The sequence below is a fragment of the Mya arenaria genome, chromosome 8, assembly GCF_026914265.1.
Source record: "Mya arenaria isolate MELC-2E11 chromosome 8, ASM2691426v1".
Lineage (NCBI taxonomy): Eukaryota > Metazoa > Mollusca > Bivalvia > Myida > Myidae > Mya > Mya arenaria.
In genome coordinates this window covers 48,866,704-48,890,927 of record NC_069129.1, presented here as the reverse complement: position 1 = coordinate 48,890,927, position 24,224 = coordinate 48,866,704, and the positions used below count along the sequence as shown (strand labels likewise).

Genomic DNA, 24,224 nt, shown 5'->3' with positions numbered 1-24,224 from the left:
GGATTGGGAAAGGGAGAAGGATGGGGTAAGGGTGAGGGATGGGTAAGGAAGAGGGGTGGGGAAAGATAGAGGGATGGGGAAAGGGGAAGGATGGGAAAAGGGAGAAGGATTGGGTAAGGGAGAAGGATGAGGTTAGGGAGAGGGATGAGGAAAGGGAGAAGGATGAAGTAAGGGAGAAGGATGAGGTAAGGGAGAAGGATGAAGTAAGGGAGAAGGATCGGGTAAGGGAGAGGGATTGGGTAAGGAAGAGTGATGGGGTTAGGGATGGGGTAAGGGAGAGGGATGGGGAAGGAAGAGGGATTGGGAAAGTGAGAAGGATTGGGTAAGGTAGAGGGATGGGGTAAGGAAGAGGGATGGGGAAAGGGGAAGGATGGGCAAAGCGAGAAGGATTGGATAAGGGAGAATGATGAGGTTAGGGAGAGGTATGAGGAAAGGGAGAAGGATGAGGTAAGGGAGAAGGATGAGGTAAGGGAGAAGGGTGGGGAAAGGGAGAAGGATGGGAAAAGGGAGAAGAATGGGGTAAGGGAGAAGGATGAGGTAAGGGAGAAGGATCGGGTAAGGGAGAGGGACCGGGTAAGGGAGAGGGATGGGGTAAGGGAGAGAGATTGGCAAAGGGAGAATGATGGGGAAAGGGAGAAGGATGGTGTAAGGGAGAGGGATAGGCAAAGGGAGAAGGATGGGGAACGGGAGAGGGATGGGGTAAGGGAGAGGAATGGGGATAGATAGAGGGATGGGGAAAGGGGAAGGATGGGGTAAGGGAGAGGGATGGGGAAAGGGAGAAGGATGGGGAAAGGGAGAAGGATGGGGTTAGGGAGAAGGATGGGGTAAGGGAGAGGGATTGGATAAAGGGAGAGGGATGGGGAAAGATAGAGGGATGGGGATAGGGGAAGGATGGGCAAAGGGAGAAGGATTGGGAAAGAGAGTGGGAAGGGGAAAGGGATAGGGTTGGGGAAAAAGATAGGGCTGGGGAAAAGGAGAGGGGTTTGGGAAAGGGGAGGAATGGCCAAAGGGAGAGGGAGAGGGAGAGAGAGGGGGATGGGCAAAGGGAGAGTGATGGGGAATGCGAGAAGGGAGAGGGATTGGGAAAGGGTTAGGGAAGGGGAAAGGGTGCAGTGTGCGCTCATGTGGAGTTGATTGGTTAAGGGTCAATTGGGGAAAGTGAGAGGTATTGGGAAAGAGAGGGAGATGGTGAGAGGGATGTAGAAAGGGATGGAAAAAGAGTAGGTATTGGCAAGGGGTGAGGAGAATTATAAGGAGAAGGATGGGCAAAAGGACAAGGGATTGGGAAGGGGATAGTGACAGGGAAAGGGGATGTGGATGTGGAAAGGGAGAGGGACAGTAAAGGAGGGTTGTGTGGGGAAAGAAACAGGGATCAGGAAAGAGAGAGAGGGATGGAAAAGGAAGAGGGATGGGGAAAGGAAGAGGATGGGGTGTGGGAGAGTTGGATGGGGGAAATGGGGAGGAATTGAGAAATGGATCGGGATTCGAAAAGGGGGAGGAATTTGGAAAAAAAGCGGAATGGGGGAAATGAAGTTGATGGGAAAAGGGAGGGGAGTGGGGAATGGGACAGAAATGGGTAAAGTGAGAGTGATGAGAGGAAAGAGAGGGACAAAACAAATAAGAGGGATTGGGAAAGGTCGATGGATGTGGAAATGGAGAGGAATGGTGAAAGGGTGAGGAATGGGGAAAGGGATATGGATGGTTAGGGAAAGGGACTGGAAACGACAGAGTGATAGGAAAAGGGAGATGGGTGCGAAAAAGAAGAGGGATGAGAAAGGGAGATAAAAGAGTAAATGGTGAGAGATGGTCAAACGGGAAGTTGGATGGGAAAAGGGGGAGAAAAGGGGAAAGAGAGAGAGATGGGGAAGGGATTATTGTTATTATTATTATTAGTATTAGTATTAGTATTAGTATTAGTATTAGTAGTAGTAGTAGTAGTAGTGGTAGTAGTAGTAGTAGTATTAGTATTAGTATTAGTAGTAGTAGTAGTAGTAGTAGTAGTAGTAGTAGTAGTAGTAGTAGTAGTAGTAGTAGTAGTAGTAGTAGTAGTAGTAGTAGTAGTAGTATTTATTTTTTTATTATTATATCATGATTATTATTGTTATTATTATTGTTATTATTATTATTATTATTATTATTATTATTATTATTATTATTATTAGTAGTAGTAGTAGTAGTAGTAGTATTAGTATTATTATTATTATTATTATTATTATTATTATTATTATTCGGTTCTGCCTATTAACATAATGATCGGTCAATAAAGTCCGGAGATTGTTATATTGGGAATGATATCGAGTTTAATTTGAAAGAAATGAGCATAAAACACGATAGTTCTACCTTATGAGACTAAAGTAGACCAAAGTATATATTTGAGCATTCACCAATGATTTAATATTTTAGCGCTTTCCTCTATTTAATTCAAGGTTACAAGCTTGTTATCAGCAGATAATATTTTCCATGCAATATTAAGTAGTAGTTAAAAGTTTATCAGTCAAAATTAATGTTTGTTATACATGCGTATGTATTGATTTTGAATAAGAGTGTCACTTTAAATCGCATGTTAACAGCATGTTTTGCTTGACAACATGCCTTAAATTTGTTAAAAAATCCTCTTAGTTTGTTTAGAGAAATGACATGAACTTATGTATAACTATATGTATTAAGACGATGTACAATTGTATAAGTCTAATAAAATATCTGTTCTGTTCTGTTCTGTTCTGTTAACAAACGTTTAAACATCGTGAATATATACAAAGGTTATATTTGGACATGCGCAGTAGATGAAATGAATTTACTTCCTTGTTGGTTTTGAAGATCAACAAAATAAAGGTAAATATAACTTGTATTTCTTTATTGAGAATTGCTTGATATTACCGACATTAAAAGCAGTTTTTTGTGGGGGTGGGGATAATAAAATAGCACATTTGAACGATCTTTAATGCTTTTCTAAATTAGAACAAAGATCACTACTTTCGTTTTGAAAATGATTCGTATCTAGACAAGACATTTTATGTTTGTCTAAGGTCAAATTTTTACTTGCTCGTACTGAATCTGTACGTTTTTATTTGAATAAAACAGTTAGCTTATAACAGTGATTCATATATTAGTTTGTTTACATAGATGGAGGTACCCGGAAAGAAGCGTGACCCTGACCTTGACAAGGGTTCCGCTGACGCCACGGTCTACTGCCAGCCGTGTGAAGAAGGCGGTAAACGCGCTGTGGCCCAGGGCTTCTGTCAGACCTGCGAGGAGTACATGTGCGCTCCCTGTGTCGAATACCATAAGAGATATAAGATGTCCAGGAACCACATTTTGCTGTCTAAAGATAAGATGCCCTCCTTCTACCCGTCAACGAAGAAATCAGCTATCGCCGACACGGATTATTGTAACCACCACCCGAAGGAGATGATCAAGTTTTATTGCCCGACCCACGGAGACCTTGGCTGTGGCGACTGTGTCGTACTTGACCATCGCAGCTGTAAGGTTGACTACATCGCTGATGTGGCTAAAGAGTTTGTCATTGGAAATGAATTTAGAGAGCTGGAACCATCAATTAAACAAGCTGAAGATCTTTTATCAGGGCTTGTTAGTAACGTCAAGGAGATTTTAGGTGAAGTTGAAAACCAGTCTAAGGTTGAGATAGATAAACTGAGGAAGTTCCGTGCAGAAATAAACACATACCTGGACCGGCGCGAGAAGGAGTTGCTCGACAACATCGAGAAGGTCAAGACCGAGGATGAGAACGCGTTGACTGCACTTAAGACCGATTGTGAGTTGATGAAAACCCGACTTGAGGCCATAAAAACGGAACTGACTTCCGGTGACGTCTCGGTGAACCAGCGGTATGTTACGGCAAGGCGAGGCATGAAGGAGCTACGGGGAATTAATGACAATATGGAGAAGATGACTGATAGGATGAACGCCCGGAAGTACCAGTTTACTAAGGACGCGGACACGGAGCGGCTACTGGGATCGAAAATGGGTCTTGGAACCCTTGACGTTGCGGGAGAGTTTCGAAAGAATAGTATGTTTAAAAATCACTTTACATTTTTAAGTATCACTTGACTCTAAAAAGGATAGCGTTGTAATTATTTGAGTAAAATTCTAAGTAATATCTCAATAATTGTCCTTATATTGAGTTCTTGTTCATAATAGCGAAAGCAATTACTTCAATTATGACACAGAAGTTAAACTTAAACTAAATGAAAACGTTTTAATACAAAATTACTGATCATCAATAAGTTTTTGCTGCAATCAATTCGGTAAACCCGCCTGGTTGCAAGTACACTGTAAACAAACAGAAATCGGCCTCGACACGAATGCCAACGCAGCCTGTTTTTCCCATTCGGTATTAATTGGAATTTATCATAAAATCCATAGTTATTGGGCTTACTGTACATAAGCGTATTTGTAGCAACATTTTTTACAGTGCCATTTAAATATATTTCAAGGTTTTCACAACACTCCGACCGTTTCCATCTAAAATAAAAAGAACTTTGATTTATATGTATTTTTCTGTTCGAAATACTATCTTTATTTTTAAAATGACTCTAAGTAATGGCAATGCCTATTTTTAGTGCTGTGTGTAACGGGATGCACATTTGGCCTTGGGGTATGTTTTTGACGAGTTTATATGACAATTGGGAAAAGTAAATATTTTCAATAAAAAAACAAAAGTTATAAATAATTTGCCAAAACATTTCGACAGATTTCTTTTTATATATCAATGCGTTACTTGTATTGGTTTATGTCGAATATTCGAATTAAGAAAAAATAGAAACACACGCTGGGACATAAGGCAAATTTGTCTCCGAAAGAAAACAAATGCATGTTTGCGCTTATGTGCACTTATTTATCCCTGGGGTAAATCTTGTCACAATAATTGGGCTAAAATATCAAACTGACAGAAAAGACGTGTTAATAATGTGTTCGTAAGATATACGGGGAAAATTGTACAGTGAATTTGTTTGCAGGCGTACTTAAGACGGGAACATTAAAATGATTATAACACAACTTGTCAAATATAGCTTTTGGTGTTCACCCGGTGAATTTTATTGTGTATTACACTAAAACAAAAAACACCTCTTTATAATTTATATTTATTACCGGGTGTCCGTGCCTTGTTTGTTTAATCTAAATTTTCTCATTGAAGAAAAAACACTTAAAATTGAAGCTGCACCCTTTTAAAAAAGTTTAAACCATTGTCTCTAATAAGGTTTTTAAAACGAAAGTGAAAAAAATAATCTAGTCGTTTATTGTGTTCAATTCCAGTTCCTGACCTCTCTACTGTGACATGGAAGAATGAAGCAGACATCCACGTCAGAGCGCCACAAGACCAGGAAACCTGCATTATTACCGGCCTCACCCTGCTGTCTCCTGGTCTCTTCCTTCTGACTGACTACAGTAACAGGTGTGCCAAACTGGTGGACGCCACCACCCGAACCGTCACGTCCCGACTCGAACTGCCAGGCATGCCCTGGGACGTGTGTGCGCTTCCTGATGACCAGGCCGCAGTCACTCTCCCGCATAACTCCATGATACAACTGATGTCTACGAAAGAAGGGCAGTTGTCGCGTGGAAAGAAAATTAAAGTATCATCTGGGTGTCGTGGTATTGCATACAACAACAATAGACTATACGTTTCTTACCCATATAACCCGTGTATTGAAGTGATGACATTGGATGGGCTTATTATCAGTACATTTCAAACAGTGGATGGAAGACAACCTTTCCAACGCCCATTCTACCTGACTGTGTCAGCTTCCACACCACCGACCATGTACGTGTCTGACAGCACTGCCCACACCGTCCTCCAGCTGTCTCTAGACGGGAAGGCCCTACGAGAGTACAGTGACAAGAAGCTTGAATATCCTGGGTCCGTGGTGGCGGTAGGTCCGGGTCAGCTGCTCGTGTGTGGGTATGGCAGCCACAACGTGATGCTGCTGACGGAGAGGGACGGCAAGATGACGGAAATAATGGGACGGAAGGACGGACTGGCCAGTCCCTTCTCTGTGTCCTTCTGTCCCTACACACGTACACTAGTTGTCGGGATGTTGCGTAATGACTCATTGAAGGTGTTTAGTGCAAACTGACAGTGTTTCTTCCTTAGTCATGATTGTTGTTTATAAGAAAGAAATTACCATGCATTAAATTATCTTTAAACAACTGAAAAGTAAATTTTGAGACGCAAAAGTGATATTGCCTTTTTATTAAAATTGTATGTAATATTTCTTCATTTAACCATGTCCTGAAAATAACCAAAGATTTCACTTAAACATTTTAAATAAAAAATGTTTATAAACAAATCTTGAAGTGTCGGTTGAGAAATCCTGTAAATATATGTTAGCTGATTGGGCTCTGTATTTATGTTAAAGAATCACTCTGTGTTCTTAATGTTCCGATGTACTTGTGATTTGGTCTTAATAAACGTCTATTATTTATATTAAGCAATAATCAATAAAGAAAGGCAATGGCCTGTCGCAAATATGAATTCATTTCTGCTAAGGCCATCATTTAAATCTATCTGATAAGTGGTTAAATTTCCTCAGCGGTTTATTTTAAAAGAGCTTCATTATGGCAGGTGTAAATGTGACATTCCGAGAATAGCTGGAAGGGTCGCAGAATGACTCATATACTTGCATTATTTTCACCGCCCCGATAGCTCAGTGGTGGAGTATTCTCTCCGGGTGCGGAAACTCTGTAAAAATAAGTTTCTATGAGTTTTTATGAATCATAAATTGAGTTACTGTGAACCATAAATTGAGGAACTGTGAATCATAAATTTAATTACTGTGTATTGAATATTACTTAATATTGTCAAATCAATAGTAAAAAACGGAATGCATACCAACGACAATGCATGGTGCAATGGAAAAAAAAACACTAGGTGAAATCTTCAAATCCATTATATTTTAATTACAGTCGAACCCCGTTAGCTCGAACTTGTTTGGCTCGAATAACTCGTTGGCTCGAACTTAATGTTAAGGACCCATTTCTTTATACTTAGGTTAAGATTCCCGCTTGGCTCGAATTTTCTGAGGCTCGAGGTATTTTCGCCGGTCCATTGGAATTCGAGCCAACAGCGTTCGACTGTATTGCGGATTTTGAGTTGTGCAGGCTCTTAAACGTACCTCTCCGACCTGACTATATCCCTCTCATTTTCCCAGCAGCCATTGCATTGCTTTGGAAACAAACAAGGCTACTCATCCCTCCGTCCTGGCTCTATCTCTCTGATTTACCTGGCAATCATAACATTGCTTTGATAAAACAAACAAGGCGACTTATCAATCCGTCCTGGCTCTATCCCTCGAATTAGCCTAGCAACCATTTGATTGCTTTGGAAACAAACAAGGCGACTCATTCCTCCGCCCTGGCTCTATTCCACTGATTTGCCTGGCAACCATTTGATTGCTTTGGAAACAAACAAGGCGACTCATCCCTCCGTCCTGGCTCTATTCCACTGATTTGTCTGGCAACCATTTGATTGCTTTGGAAGCAAACAAGGCGACTCATCCCTCCGTCCTGGCTGTATCCCTCTAATTTGCCTGGCAATCATTTGATTGTTTCGGAAACAAGCAAGGCGACTCATCCCTCCCTCCGCCCAGGCTCTATCCCTCTAATTTGCCTGGTAACCATTACATTACATTGGTAACAAACAATGCGACTCATCCCTCCGCCCTGGCTCTATCCCTCTAATTTGCCTGGCAACCATGACCTTACATTGGAAACACACAAGGCGGCCATTCTTTCCCTCTTGGCTCTATCCGTCTGATTTGCCCAACAACCATTATATGTGCATTGCTTTGGAAACTGGCAGGCAATGCGACTCATCTCCGTCCTTGTCATATATCCCTCTCATTTCCCCAGCAACCAGTACATTGCTTTTAAAACAAACAAGGCGGCTCATTTCTCCGCACTGGCTCTATCCCTCGCATTTGCCCAGCAAGCATTACATTACATTGGTAACGCACAAGGCGACCATTCTCTCCGTCCTGGCTCTATCCCTCGCATTTGCCCAGCAACAATTGCATTGCTTTGGAAATGAATAAGGCAACTAATCCTTCCATCCTTGCCAAATCTCTCGCATTTTGTCCAGCAACCATTACATTGCTTTTGAGACAAACAAAGAATTCGAGTGTCCGAGACTGTATTAAAGCGGTATATATAAAGAAGTTGGTTGTTTAACTCGGCATAAAAATTAGTGTAGTTTGACCTTTTTCGTGCGTATTATTTTATCTAGTATAAGTTTTGCAATTCAAGATGGCGGCGCCCTTGCGACAAACCAAAAACACTTTTAAAAATAGTGTTTTTTTACTGCTTTATCGTGTTCATGGGGTATTCCTCATAAGAAACAAGAGCATTGAAGTGTCTCCTATGATGAAGAAAATAATGAACAAGGAAATAGGTAATTGATGAGGAATCACAATCCTAATTGTTTTTGTCCGAATACTGTACATGTGTAGTTGAGAAGAATTATGGTCTTTTCCTAAACTGTCTGTTTCGTAAACTCTAAATCTTGACAGGTCCTTCCCTAGACCATTTAAGCGCCCATTTTCTGGGGCGTGTGTTTTTAGCTCGACTATTTGAAGAATAAGGAGACCTATCCCAGTCACCCGAGCGTCGGCGTAACCACTTAATTAAAGTTTTTGTAAGAGTTTGTGTACCACCTCAATATTTTCAAAGTCCATTGACATCTGGCTTCGAAACTTTGCACACTTGTTCACCATCATACCCCAAACCTGTACACAGGAGGAGGTAACTCTATCAAGCATTTTGACGAAATTATGCCCCTATTTCTACTTAGAATTTATGTTAAAGTTTGCGTACCACCTCAAATATTTTCAAAGTCCATTGACATCTGGCTTTGAAACTTTGCACGCTTGTTCACCAGCATGCCCCCAACCTGTACACAGGAGGTCACTGTAATGAGCATTTTGACAGAATCATGCCCCTTTTTCGACTTAAAATTTACGTTAGTTTGCGTACCACCTCAAATATTTTCCAATTCAATTTATGGTAATATCTCGGCACATCATGTATTGCATTGAAATCTAATCTAACTGAACCATGCATGTTTTGCCAAAACTTTTCAATCCATACACCGAAAAGCGGCGGAATAGTCGAGAGCGCTGTCTCTGTGACAGCTCTTGTTAATAATCAGATAAATAAATACTGTTGAAATCATTTTCTTCATATCTCATAACAAGTGGTCACAACCGGTTACGATTGCTTATCTGGCAGAAATTCATCCTACTGAGAAAATGACCCTCTTAAATACGAAAAAGGGTGTTAAGCCTAATAATAAATAGTTCTTTATGCAGACCATTTAAAATGTATTCAAACACACATATACATGGTCATTGTACATTCCAGGAAAAAGACTGTAGCATGGTCAGTGCCTTTCAATCCAGAGGTATGATAAGATTTCTTTATATTTGACGTAAGGGCCTAAAAACAATATAAATTTAACATATAAGCTTGCGGAGATTTTATTACTGACTATTGTTTTTGATATATATGTCTTGAAACTCTTCATTAAAGTGTATAGGAGCATAGCTAAGCCAGGTTTGAAGTCGTGTGGACGTTACAGAGGCAACAGTCTTATAACGAAAAGCTAATGCTTGAAAACAAAAACAAATACTTGTATTATGTAAAAGAGATTTAAATTTATTTATTATTTTGATAAAAGCACTAGACTGTAATCTTGGGCGATTTTTTCTTTTACCTTGGTGGCAGGTTTAACATATGTGTGCACCCATTATGCAGATTTTCCATGTTAAATATGAATGTTAAATGCTTCTATAGTACCGTATATCTTGTATTGATCTTTTGTTTCTATTTTTAGGCCCAGGGAACAACTGTCAAAACCGGTGCTAAGAGCAAGATACGGTACTCGGACGGGGTGATACGTCGAACCAACTGGGTTGGCAATGTGCTTGAAGATACCATCCTGCAGATATTCGCCAATGGGGAGATGGATGTATTTGTAAACATAATCAAGGTGAAATGGTTATTGACATGATTATTATGACACATGTATAGTTTCATCGCATTCTTCAAGATAATTAAAGCACCCAGGGATTTCCCTCACAAACTATGCACATGTTTTGGACTCAATGTGCAAGCTAGGGATGCGCATTTTAAACTAACCATGCATCCCTAGGACCCCCAAAAATTAATAAAACTTCCATTGATTGGAAGCGATGCATTAGGACCCAATATGATTTCCACAAACCCTACATTTATCAAGTATAACAACCACATTTAAGTTATGCCCAACTTAGTACTCACTTCTTCAAATTCTGTTTACTCACCTATTTACTTGTGAAAAATGAACATTTCAAAACAATAATAGGCTCTACTAAACCAAGGTAACAACATTAAGAATATGAACAAAATGTTCCGATATTATGTTTATTGTACTTATCATTTAAGCTATGTTATGAAGAGACATTCTCATTCATCTGGCCCCAATTTCTCGAATCTTCTTAAGCTTAACAGGCATAAGTCGTTTATTTCAATTAGCCAAAATGCATTCTATAAATGGATTTTGATAAATGAAAAATGGTTTATTCTGATAATCATACAGATTATTCCTACATAATTTAAAAAAAATCTTGAAGACGTAAATATAACACTTTTATAGAACAACAAAAATAGTGAGATTAGCTTAATCCTGTTATAAGGGACTAAAGAAGTTTCGAGAAATTGGTGCCAGAGGTTTGATTATGATAAATCATCCTCACTCTGTTGAACAAGAATGTGAAGAGATTAAATATGTGATGGCATGATACATGTAGCTGAAAACTAAGGGTAAACAAAGTAAAGTGCTCAGCTCAAGAGGGATGTAACTTAATATAAAAGTTTAGTTTGTTTTGCACTATTATATTATATAAGCGCTTGAACTAGAGATGAGACTACTTGCCCTAATTGGCTTCTATGTTGTCCGATTAATGCACTCCCTTCTCATTAAGGCAACCCTGGTTCAATTCCCAGCGTGGGGGCATGCGAGTTTGGTATGTGGTCATCAAGCCAGACAATTGGGTTTCCTCCAGGCACTTTGGTTTTCCCCTGCAACACAAGACCGCCCTCTAAGACTACATAGTGCCAACAAGAGTGATTAATATAATGTTGTATTATTTTGTTTCACCAACTTTGTTTAAAGTATGGAAGTATAAACAAAAAACTGGCTTATTAGCTAGTATTGAACTCTCTCTCTATATATATATTGGCTTTGCAGGTTGAAGTTGTTCCAAGCTACTCTGCACTGAAGGTTTGGTGGGAGGCGAGTGGAGTGCAGGAAAAAGACAAACAAACTCAACAGCTCCTTGAAACACAGGCTGGCAAACTCAGGTGAGCATTGCCCCCAACATCAAGCCCGGGACTTTGTTAAACATCTAAATCAACCCTCGCACAATCATATGAAGTACCTTGAAATAATATATGATTGGTAAATGTAAATGTATGTTATTCTTCAATGACAGTTACCTCAAATTACCTGTATTTTATCAGTGTATGTATACCACATGACAAATTACGTCATACATGCTATGTCAGAAGGCAATATTTGGCTTAAAATATAGAATTAAAACAAAGATAACTTTTCTTTTACTTCACCGTTTAAAAAGAAACAGGGCAGTCTATGCTGCTTAAAGAGCCTCACCTTCATTTTATTACCGGAGTTTGATAAGGTGATTATTTTCATCAAACACTTCGACAAACCTGTTTCACAAAATAATGTTTTGGCAGTGCTCCTTCAGACGGCTGTTTTGTGAAAGGTTTTTTTTAAGTGTTTTTAGAAACTAGACTCTCAATCAAACTCTGGTAAATGACCAAAAGAGGGGCTACATAAGAGGCGTAGACTGTGTTGGGTTTCATTTAAAAATTTGAAGAAATCGTGGAGTTATCTTTGTTTAAAGTCTTCATTCGAAGCAAAAGGTTGCCTCCAGATATAGCATTTATGACGTAATTTAATTAAATGCTTCCAGCAGATAATTTAATTGTTAATGAAATCGAAACCAATTCCCATCACTACCTTTATTGACAGATGAATCAGTATTAAAGATGTATTTTTCTTGCAGGCACTTGTTACTTCAGTCTCAGGTGTGTGGGCGTGTGCCTCCGGTCGTATTCATGAGGGATATCAGCATAGCTCGCAAGAAGCAAATAGAGGAGCTACTTCACAACCTTGACACAGGGCCTCCAGATACAGAATTGGAGCTAGAGGAAGACAAGCTTGAACTTCAGGTAGATTGGAAAAGGAAACAAGCATGGAAATCTAACGGGCATAGTAGTGATTTGGTGGTGAAACCAGGTGAAACTGATGTTGAAAGAATTGAGTTTGAGGATAAATCGTTAGATAGTCATGAAGTTGATAGTAATATATGTGAAGATGTATCATACAGTTTTGATCAAGAATTGAGTGTTGAAGAGAAAGGGGTGGAAGGAAATGATTCAAAAAGAGTAAGAACTAGTGACTTCAAGTTTAGACAAGATCTGTATGGGTTACAGCATGATTCCCTTATGAAGAAAGTGCTAGATAGCAAGCTGGCAAAAAGGCCCCTTGCTGCAGTAGAGGAAAAAGAAACATTCAATATGGACAGATTGGTTTTCAAGCAAGATAAGAAAAGGGCTTATAAGCCTTTTAAAGTATCAAAAAGAATATTAGAAAGATTAGAAAGGCAGACTTATGGATACAATAATTATGATGATTAGAAATGTAATTTTTGTTCTTTTTTTATGTGTGGTACTTTGCGAAAGTGTTTAGCAATAAAGTTTCATGGATATAGTTTATTTAATAACAATCTGTTAATAATTATAAGAAATTTCAGTAATGCAATATTTTAGAGCATCTAAGACTACTGTTGAAATTGGTCTCAAAGCCATTTATATACATTTCAAGGTGATTTTTACTAGTTTTAATGCAATTTATATCAATCGAAGAACAATCTAAACAAACACATCTATAAGACTGAAAGGGAAAGCTCTCAATCCTGATTTCACAATAATCCTAAATATCATCATCCCTGGATTCGCTTATTGAAGCAATACTCAAATACTTGAAAGTATTTTCAATGCTGCATGTGCAGACAGAAATGCAAATCAACCGAACCGTATCAATTGATTCAAATTTAATGGTTCAATAGGCCAGTTAGGTTCATCATTTTTCTAAGTCACATACCCAAACAGCAGGAACACAGTTTGGAGTCTGCTTTTACTCAACAGATTTCAAAACAGAATGTACAAAAATCCAGGATCCTATCAGATGATTCCTGTACTAACTTTTCTGTAAAAGATTCAAGTATTGGCCATATGAAGGCATTATTTTAATCATGTACGCCAACTTATTTTAAAGTAAGCTTTGCCTCATAAGTTTGATTGAATTTCTTATTGTTTGAACCTCATGGCGCTTGCTAAAAAAGCAATGGAGTAATCCAGTTCTATCATTAATCATGTCAAGCCGACAAGCTGATAGCATGTTCCAACCATGACCCTCCAAGGTCAAGGCCGTAATTTTGTGTCAAAGGTCAGGAAGCTGTATTCTTCATGTCTGCTCCAGGAAATTATAAGAGGATATCTTGATTTAATATTGATTAGGCCAAAAAAAATTGTTTTTTAAGGTAACTGTCCCAAAATTTCTAGGTAGGGTAGGTAGGGATTTTTTTTTATTGATTTTTTTCAAAATCTGTCCTAAGTTCAGAGTGTTTTCTTGCACATGGCAGTCTTTCCTACATTACCGTCATTGCCTGACTTTGTTTTATCATATTAACAATAATTCTGATTAAAATCTGCATTTATCCGCCCTTCGTAACTCTCTATTCGCTAACGAATACATTTTTTGCTCAGAAACGGAAAAAAATAGTTAGGGTCGGCGCATTGTTATAGGTAGGGACGAGTTATCCGAAATGGACATAATTTTTTTTAGGCCTTATATTAATATGGATTGGAACTCAATGGTGCTTAAATGAAAGAATTTGCTGTACTGTAGTTATTAACTAGTATAACAAATCCAAATATATTATAACAAGAGGCCCACAAGGCCCCATGCTCTACTAAGACCTTGTTTGGTCATTTTCTTTACATATGGTATACAGTGTGTATATACCAGGTGATAAATTGGTCACAAATACTGTGTTGGAAAGCAATATTTTGCTTCAAATGAAGAATTTAAACAAAGGTAACTTTTCTATTTCTTCACCATTTTAAATGAAACATAGTGCATCTACGCCACTAACAGAGCCCTGCCTTAGGTCTTTAACCAGAGTTAATGCTATGATTTAATATTGATATAACAACATTAATTATTGATGTAAAACACAAGGAACATAAAAATACTAGTATAATATTTTAATCATTATATGACTTACATAAATGATTCTTATTGCCAAGGTTAAAGAATTTGTATGTATTTTAGTAAAAAATGGGCATAACTTGATAATACTTATGATCAGAGTTACGGACTTTGATTTACATATGCGTATCTAGCAACACGTGTACCAAGTTTCATTTGAATTGACAATACCTTGACTTTTCCTGGAAAATACAACAACATATAAACTATATATAGTCATTGTCATCAAATTATTTTATGAACAACAAATGGTTGTACAGCGGAAATATTTCTTTACAGACATTATCTCAAAACAATATCTACATGCATCTACACATTTGAATACCAAATGATATCCTTGATGATCATATCCTTGCCTTGTATGTACATTTTGTAACATGACTGTCGATCCAGACTTGAAATTCGTTTTCAATAAATGAAAATGAATGGCTACATTACCATAATGGTCAAGCTACATAATTACACTGATTCCATGACACTTTTAATTTATTATTAAAAAGAAAACAGAAAACTTTTTCTTTTACAATATAAAAATATATATATATCAACAAACATCACATGGTTGACTGTTTTGAACACTTGACAGCGGTCAACAGTTTAGGTATATTTTGTTGTCTGCTGCGATGACAGTGTTGATATTATTGGTAGAACATGTATATCTTGTTGTCTGCCTTAATGACCGCTCTAAAATCACATATTTTAAGATATATAATGTTCTCTGCCCCAATGCCTGGACTTAAATCATCAATTATTAACCACAAGGAAATAGCTGTGTTTATTTCAGTGTATATTTTGTTGTCCAATCCAATGACTGGTATTAAATCACTAACATTGAACCACATGGTCGGTGGTGGCAGTCTACACTTTTGGGTATATCTTGTTGTCCGCCCCAATGACTGGTATTAAATCACCAATTTTGAACCGCATGGTCGGTGGTAGCAGTCTACAGTTTTGGGTATATCTTGTTGTCCGCCCCAATGACTGGTATTAAATCACCAATATTGAACCGCATGGTCGGTGGTAGCAGTCTACAGTTTTGGGTATATCTTGTTGTCCGCCCCAATGACGTATTAAATCACCAATATTGAACCGCATGGTCGGTGGTAGCAGTCTACAGTTTTGGGTATATCTTGTTGTCTGCGCCAATGACTGGTAATAGTTTATCAGCTTCTTCCCAGGGGAGGTAGCGTCGAATCAAGGAGTTAAGACTGGTCTTCTCTGTTACATAGCCTTGCCTGAAATTCAATATTACATGTGTAAATATCATTGGAATAAAGAGTAAAGAGGCAGTATGTTTGACAATACCTGCATAAAAAGGTATTCTAGGTATTATAATTCTTGATATAAATGCATTCACCTGAAGGATGCACTCTTACTCCTTAAGAAGATTTATAACAATTAATACAAATGTATTATTATACCAAAAAGTATGAATTTACGTCAAAAACTAGGGTTTTTATGAAGGATACCAAATTTAATTTGAAAGAAAAATGCAGAAAACACGCTATTTCTACCTTATGAGACAATAGTAGATCACAGTTAACCTTTTAGCACTCACCAATCATTTAATATTTTTGCTTGTTCAGCTATTAAATACACCATTACAATCATGTTATCAGTAATTTATATTTTTCATAAATGCATTATTTAGTATTAAAGTAGTTAAATGTTTATCACTCAATTTTTTTGTTATACTGATTTTGAATAAGAGTGTCACTTTAAGCTAACAAAAAATGATTTTCATGTACATGTATGCTTTATTCAAAATTAAATCAATTTCAATTATCTAGACTGTCAGTAGTAAATGTCTATGACAGCATGAAATTAACATGTGTACCTCTTAAAGAGCAGTTCAAAGTCGGCCATCTGTATGCGTTTCCTGCCGGCATGTCTGGCATATGCCTCCAAGTCCGCACACAAGTTATCCCAGTACGTCTCAGACCTTGACAATGAAACGCAAGCAATGCAATAACAAATACACATGTATATGCTTTTGAGATGAAATGCATCTTAATTAATATTAAGTAGCTTAACTATCGCCAATAAGATATTTTGTAGTTTAATTATCGCTAATATCTTTTGAAAAAGAATATTACAATCATTTTAAAGCATGTTGATGTTGTTGACCTCATTTCCAACTTTTTTCACAATGTAAAACGGTCCAAAGCCTTTATAATGGTAATGTTTTTAAGTGATATACTAGAATTCAGTGAATCAGATGTGATGCCTGTTGAGAGAGCTCATATTTTTTCTAGTCAAGCTCACCATGACCTTGACCTCCCCATGACCTTGACCTCAAAATCAATGGTTATATACTGATATGACCAAAAGGCATACAAATTTTGAAAGACTCTATGATAACAAAAAGAAAGACTAGACTAAATCCTTCATAAGAAATTGACCTGATACAAAACTGATTGTGTTCTTCGTTAGGGTTGGCATGACCTATTGACTCCATAATCAATTTTTTCTAGTTCTTCAGAAAAATTATACTGGTGCCTATTCAAGAAATAGATTTAAGATTTATTCATAATCAGTTACAGCTCTCTTTACAATCAAACTCAGAAAATATGATATAAACTATCACATACACTTTCATGACCTCCTCAATAGCGTCCTTGGCCACACGCATGCCGGCAAAATGGTTGAAATGTTTCTTCACTGTTGTCGTTGGTATCAGGTAGCGAGACTTCTGACGAGGTTTTCGCACAACCTTCTTCTTTGGGCTACAAGATATTTACAGTGGTTAGATTGATGAGTTTATGAATCCATTTTGAAAACCATAGAATTGACATCTTCCATTTAAAACATACAACTCACCCACAGTGGCAGAATAAAATAATCTAAAGAGATTAGTTTTGGTATATTTTTCTATTTTTTTAAGTTAAGAAACTTCTTGGCTGATTTGTATCATAATGTTTTAAAGCTGCACTCTCACAAATTGAATGTTTTGACAACTTTTATATTTTTTGTCTTGGTACGAGCCAATTTTTCGGAATATGCACGGAAACCAGTTATATAAGACTGCTGACAAAAAATTAGATTGCAGATTTTTATATTTAAGTTCAAAAATTGATGTTTCATGCATTTTTCTTAAACCTTTAGTAGCCATAAAACATGCCTTTTGGAACAGAAATATGAAAATCTGCGATCTGATCTCTGAGCAATCTTTTATTATTGGTTTGCAGATATTTACGCAAAAATTTGCCCTTTCCAAGACTAAAAATAAAAAAAAATGTAAAAATGGTAAATCTGTGAGAGTGAAGCTTTAAGTGTAAAGTTTATTAAAAATACTTAAGGCAATACGCCCATGCGCACACAAACAGTTTCAGTTAATTGATAGGGTTTTAGCCAGGTTTTAAAAAAAGACATGGTAGTATGGTAGAAAAAAAGGGCGCATTTAGACTGGCTGTAAAGAATTTGGACATTTTAAATCAAAAAGAAAGGAATGGTGTAAAAGTGAGGTAATATTTGGTGTCAACTGCCAAAGATGTTAATTTTGTAAGTATTTATAATCATATAAGATTTAATCAAAACAACAGAAATATTTGACAGTCTTCATTATTGAATTCTACGATTGCAGAAGGGTGCACATGCTGGTCTCCATTAGGGAAGAAGGGAGCTACCAAAAAGGGCAGGGTGCAGCAGCACTCCATAACTCTTTAGCAAAACCTTATTAATAATGTAATATGATACTTTTTAAAAAAAATAAAATTACTTTTATTTTTCACTGTTGAATATGTGTTCTAGCTCTTTCTTATTGCTTAAGGGACCATATACATGTGTTTCTAGACAAACCATGCACACAACTGTAACAATTCTCCTTTTTTACATGTGAATGTTATACACCATATGTATGAATTAACACATTTTAATCAACATTTTTATTGGAGTCAATAAAATTTAAGAGTCCGAGAAAACAAGAGCAGGCATGAAAATCTAGCGATGAATTTATAGTTACCTATGATGAGGACATTTAATATGAATGAGTAAGATCAATTATATAACATTAAATATGACGTCAATACAATTTATATTGAAGAGCATCAACAACATAGTATAAGATAATGAAATAAAGAAAATGCTAATTGGTGCTGACTGTTTTACGTATCCTAGGTTTTCAAAAACTATAAGATATATGTATGATATAGGAGCTGGACATATTGAAATCAAAGGTTGTACTAGCCTTTTTACTGTTATTTCAGCTGCAGTGGAGGTTATGTTTGTATTTTCGCCTTCTGTCTGTAAAAATGAAGGGTTACTTTTCAAAGGCAAGCAACAAAACATTTAAACATGAACTGAACACTTAATAATGATCTAAAAATAAACATTATTTTCTAAAATTGAACATAGACATAACATACCTCTTGGTGGAAGACCGCTGTATGATGCAACATTCAATATATCAAGGGTGTGGCCTTTGTTGTTTTAAACAAAAAGATTTCCCAAAATGAGTATGTAAGAAACTTTTGACTCAGGGATGTGACTAGTTTTGACTCCAGGGGCATAATTTGAACAAGACCACTAGACAATTAACACACCAACTATCTAAGCTACAGGCCTCATGGTCTTTGTCAAGATTTTTTCCTTTTGGTTGCCATGGCAATTAGAGTTCTAAATGGAATTCATGGAATTTATACAATTTTGAAAAGGCACTATCCAAGGAACATCCCATGAAGTTTCATCTAAATTTGCCTGGCAGTTTAGGAGGGGATGTCTTTTGAAGTAATTGTTGACAGACAAACGACAGGCGAACAGAGATGGAGGTGGGCGATGGGAAAAGCTTATCCTGAGCACTGAGGTGAGCAATATGTGTTCAGGTTACAAGCTAAAAATAAACAAATTTAACCATGCAATTTTATCACAAAAACAGCACTTACTGATAGGAGTGCCAGGTTCTAGTAAGTTGAGGGATTTTCTTAATCAAACAAGATTGCTCACCTGCTGTACAAAGTCGGTGATTCTACTCTGTCTAGATGTTGATGGCTGGGGAGAGAGGCGGGAGAGAGCCCCGATGTTCTGGGTAGAGGCTATTGGGGGGGAAAACAGCATTGTCTGATGGGGAAGAGCGTCCACCTCAGCTGTAAAACCAATATGAACATATAATTTCTTATAACTGCAGTGTTGGGAATCATTATACGTTAAAAATCAAAAATGAAGTTGTTGAGATTTTCTGCGTTGTTGAGACGAACTATATCAAAAAGTTTCCGATTACGGTCAGGTCGTTCTATTTACAGAATGGGAGAGAAAAAATACTGAAATATTTTCTTAAATGAAATTAAGTATTTTTTAACAATTTGGGAAATAAATTCGGAATCAACACACTAAAACCAGCCCAACTGCGTTCATACCCTGATAACGACATCAATCACGCAATTCATTCCTTAAATGATTATTTTAATTAAAAAATTTATTTCTTCCTCATTAAATATGTACGACTAAAATAGAGCCCATAAGGCCGATATATTCCACGTACGCTGTGTCCACGTATTCGTCCTCTGTTCGCGTACATTAAAAAAGAAAAGCTTAAGTAATGTTTGGTCTAGCAACTACGTTAATAATTATAATTATAATAACAATTATACTTAAAATAATGATAGTAATGATAATAATATTGATAATAATAATGATAAATAAAATAATGATGATAATAATAATAATTGTATTACTACTACTACTACTACTACTACTACTACTACTACTACTACTACTACTACTACTACTACTACTACTACTACTACTACTACTACTACTACTACTACTTCTACTACTACTAATAATAATAATAGAAATAATCATAAAAATAATAATTATAATAATAATAATAAAATAATAATAATAATAAATAAATAAATAATAACAAAAATTGCAATGAAAATAATAATACAAATAATAATAATAATAATCATAATAATAATAATAATAATAATAATAATAATAATAATAATAATAATAATAATAATAATAATAATAATAAGAATAATAATAATAACAATAATAATAACAATAATAATAATAATGATAATTGATAATAATAGTGATAATAATAATAATAAGTATAATAATAATAATAATAATAATAATAATAATAATAATAATAATAATAATAATAATAATAATAATTGCAATGAAAATGATAATAATAATAATGAAAATGATGATAATAATAATAATTAAAATAATAATGATAATAATAATAATAATAATAGTAATAATAATAATAATTGCAATGAAAATAATAATAAAAATAATAATTATAATAATAATTAATAATAATAATAATAATAATAATAATAATAATAATAATAATAATAATAATAAATGCAATGAAAATGATAATAATAATAATGAAAATGATAATAATAATAATTAAAAGAATAATAATAATAATAATAATAGTAATAATAACAATAATTGCAATGAAAATAATAATACAAATAATAATTATAATAATAATAATAATAATAATAATAATAATAATAATAATAGTAATCATAATTATAATTATAATAATGATAATAATAAAAATAATAATAATAAAAATAATAATAATGATGATTATTAAATATACTTTAAATAATAAGATAAACTTAAGTTTACATTCCAGCGCAAAATCCAATAAATCAACTCGTGTAAATAAATATGCTTTATAAATATATACTTCGCATGTAATGTAATATTCAATATTGATCGAAGCATGGGGAAAGGTGACAGTATCAAGTAGCGAGGGTGATAAAATTGTTTTGAATACAATAATATAAAGCAAGGAAGGTCTCCAAGACAGGTTTTTACCCTTGACCATACACATGAAATGTTCAAGATACACTTAAAATTACGCAATAAGTGCTTTGCGTTGAGGAGCTTGGATCCATCAATATACACTAAACCCTGTTAAAATGCATTTAGTAGTTTTTCGAGACATAATATTTCATCCCTTCTTACATACATGATTAAATCCAAAATAAAAATCCACCAGCTCTGACTGATTCTTGCACCTATGGATATGTCTTTTGGTCACCCTTGTGACATTGCTGTTTCGGGCATTTTTAGTTATACTCTTATTCAAACTTAATTAATTCAAAAGCAGGTTTTTCTAGGAAATTGAATGCCTTTGGCAAGCATGATTAATAAATATTTTAGCTATATTTAACCTTATTGGAATTAAAAGGTTGGTGTTTCTTGGAAATATAAAACTGCTCAAGTAGACACTAGAGGTCGTTTTAAGGGTTGAACTTACCACCATCACTATAAACACCATCGCCTCCAACATCAACAACAACAGCAGCAGCAAATGTAATCGCATTAACGTTTATAAATCGATTCTTCAATACATAATAATCGCTTGGGGATAACATATCAAACACGCATTACAAATGTAATATTATAACATTCTGGCGGTAACATTCAACATTCATAATTATAAGTAAGATAAAAGATAAGGTATCATAAAGATGGCATGTAGGTTTTATTAATGACTTTTTTCATTTTTTTGTCTGGAAACCAGTGATATCAGACTGCTAACAAACATCAGATCGCAGCTTTTCATATTTAGTAACGTTCGAAAATTGATGTTTTTATGGCTCAAAGCGTCACTTACGCTTTAAGAAAAATGAGCTCGAGTTTATCGGCAAAAATTTGCTCATTCAGAAATGTTCAAAGGTTGGTCAATATTTATTTATATAATTATATTAACCAATCAAAGCAGTTCAGTCCAATCTTGCCTAGAGATAGCATGTGGACTATTTATACAAGTGTTAAACAATTAACCATTCGGGTGGCGGATCCGTGCATTGTGGGTACACACTTGACTGTTAATCCGGCGGTCGCAGGTTCGATTCCCCGCTGCACAAATATAACTATTATAAATCGTCTTCCGAGAGGGGGGTTGAATTGGGGCTCCGTGTTACAGGGCTATACATGCTAAACCACCAACCTGACCTTTTAAGCCACTAAATGGCGCCGGGCATGTGTTAATAGTATTTGCATCATGCTTCTTTGCAACATTTCAAATGAAATGGCAGAGGAAACATCATGAAAATGCATTTAGTAATTTGTGAGAAAAATATCTGTTAACTGTCAAAGACCTGCATATCCCGGGGAGGAGTTTGTTGGGTCACGAACAGCATATTGTAAACAAATACATGTAGCAGTGTTTACTTTCTTGTTACTTGAAATATGACTTTAGCTATATTTAGCACAGCCATTTTCTTGTTTATTAGTTTATTGGCTCAGGACCATTTAGGGTAACCACAAGTGGCGGATCCGGGGTCCAATGGTACTCACTTGACTGTCAACCCAGGGGTATCAGGTTCGATTCCCCGCCGCACTACTACACTTATACTTATCGTCTCCCGGGAGGAACGTTCAATAGGCGTCCCGTGTGACAGTGCTTAACACTGGTGCCATTTAGGGTCCATTTCTATAATAAAACCTTCAAAACTGCACAGAAGAATATTCAGATCAGAGATCTGATAAGACAATTAGTCAATTAGATTCAGATCAATACACAGAGCTTGTGTACAATACACGTTTTTTTAATTTTATTTCTTTATTTAATTATTTATTTATTTATTTTTTATTATTTTTATTTTATTTTTTTATGGGGGGTCACTAAAATCATCATTTTTTACTGTGCTTCTTGTAAGCGTTACACTAAATCACCATACACATAAACCCCACGCTATTTATTGAACATTGGCCTTGAAAATAAACGTGGTTCAAAACAGTTACGGCACCCGCAACCCTCGGGATTAAAATTGTACACTCGCCCTAATACCCTTTTCACACTATACGAAGACCCGGAAAACCGCTCTACGTTTTTTAACATGTTCAAAGTCCGCTCACGTCCTTCACGTCCATTAAGATCGAACCACCTCCTTATCTGTGTCTAATGCGTACCTATTACGTTGACCAAGTTTTGAGGGCGTTGTGGGAATGTGGACACGTGTGATGGGGGCATAATTGTGCGCTCGTGTATAATCCCAATCACTTGTTGTTGTTTTTGTGCCGTTACTATTTCATATCCCACTGTTTGTACTGCTACGCTCACTTCGCCCATTCTTAATCATTAAAAATGTTTCTTTTACAAATCTGGGTTTAATAGTATGGATGAAAAGTAAAAGGACACGTCCGTTTCGATCAGTTTTTCTTATAAATTCATAGTTATACATGTATACTCTTCAATAAATTTCAGTCAAAAATGTTATTTGCATAAGGATCGTAGGTTCATGCTATGAAAGAACGAGAAAAATATGTAACAGTTTTTTCAGAAGCATCATCCATCAAGCATAAATCATACATAACACATAAATAAAATATGCATACTACATATATATATCACAAATACATAATACGTCATACGTGTTACGTCATACATAAATGAAATATGCATACTACATATATACATCACAAATACATCATATGTCATACGTGTTACGTCATACATAAATGAAATATGCATACTACATATATACATCACAAATCCATCATACGTCATACGTGTTACGTCATACATAAATGAAATATGCATACTACATATATACATCACAAATACATCATACCCCATACGTGTTACTTCATACATAAATTAAATATGCATACTACATATATACATCACAAACACATCATACATCACACGTGTAACGTCATACATATTTACATCACAAATACATCATACATCACACGTGTAACGTCATACATATGTACATCACAAATACATCATACATCACACGTGTTACGTCATACCTATATACATCACAAATACATCATTCATCACACGTGTAACGTCATACATATTTACATCACAAATACATCATTCATCACACGTGTAACGTCATACATATATACATCACAAATACTTCATTCATCACAC

General features: G+C 35.8%; 3 protein-coding genes across 3 annotated transcripts in view; 2 read left to right on the top strand and 1 right to left on the bottom strand.

Moving 5' to 3' along the window:
* The window catches only part of LOC128244318 (uncharacterized), a 111,826-nt gene extending 99,109 nt beyond the window's left edge, over positions 1–12,717 (top strand). Inside the window, exons 2-5 of the mRNA XM_052962332.1 lie at positions 9,376–9,415; positions 9,848–10,003; positions 11,243–11,355; positions 12,084–12,717. Of these exons, the coding sequence (XP_052818292.1) occupies positions 9,376–9,415; positions 9,848–10,003; positions 11,243–11,355; positions 12,084–12,717 (943 nt within the window). The remainder of the gene's footprint in view (positions 1–9,375; positions 9,416–9,847; positions 10,004–11,242; positions 11,356–12,083) is intronic.
* LOC128243725 (E3 ubiquitin-protein ligase TRIM71-like) lies at positions 2,730–6,443 on the top strand. Its single transcript, XM_052961644.1, has 3 exons — positions 2,730–2,832; positions 3,124–4,027; positions 5,275–6,443. Exons 2-3 carry the CDS (start codon positions 3,124–3,126, stop codon positions 6,093–6,095), a joined length of 1,725 nt encoding a protein of 574 aa, XP_052817604.1. The 5' UTR covers positions 2,730–2,832; the 3' UTR covers positions 6,096–6,443.
* A 2,190-nt stretch (positions 12,718–14,907) lies between the features above and the next one.
* On the bottom strand, positions 14,908–19,429 carry LOC128245052 (centromere protein T-like). Its single transcript, XM_052963261.1, has 5 exons — positions 19,295–19,429; positions 18,540–18,595; positions 16,945–17,079; positions 16,191–16,295; positions 14,908–15,588 (listed from the first exon to the last, which is right to left on the bottom strand). The coding sequence occupies exons 1-5, from the start codon at positions 19,403–19,405 to the stop codon at positions 15,465–15,467; spliced, it is 531 nt and encodes a 176-aa protein (XP_052819221.1). The 5' UTR covers positions 19,406–19,429; the 3' UTR covers positions 14,908–15,464.
* Between the last annotated feature and the right edge of the window lie 4,795 nt (positions 19,430–24,224).

Coding starts and splice junctions, on each gene's coding strand:
- LOC128243725 (XM_052961644.1), top strand. CDS start 3,124: ATGGAGGTACCCGGAAAGAAGCGTGACCCTGACCTTGACAAGGGTTCC. Junction 4,028..5,274: donor GGGAGAGTTTCGAAAGAATA/GTATGTTTAAAA, acceptor GTTCAATTCCAG/TTCCTGACCTCTCTACTGTG.
- LOC128245052 (XM_052963261.1), bottom strand. CDS start 19,405: ATGCTGTTTTCCCCCCCAATAGCCTCTACCCAGAACATCGGGGCTCTC. Junction 17,080..18,539: donor GCTGAAATAACAGTAAAAAG/GCTAGTACAACC, acceptor AATATCTTGTAG/CCCAAAGAAGAAGGTTGTGC. Junction 16,296..16,944: donor ATTGAGGAGGTCATGAAAGT/GTATGTGATAGT, acceptor TTCATTGTCAAG/GTCTGAGACGTACTGGGATA.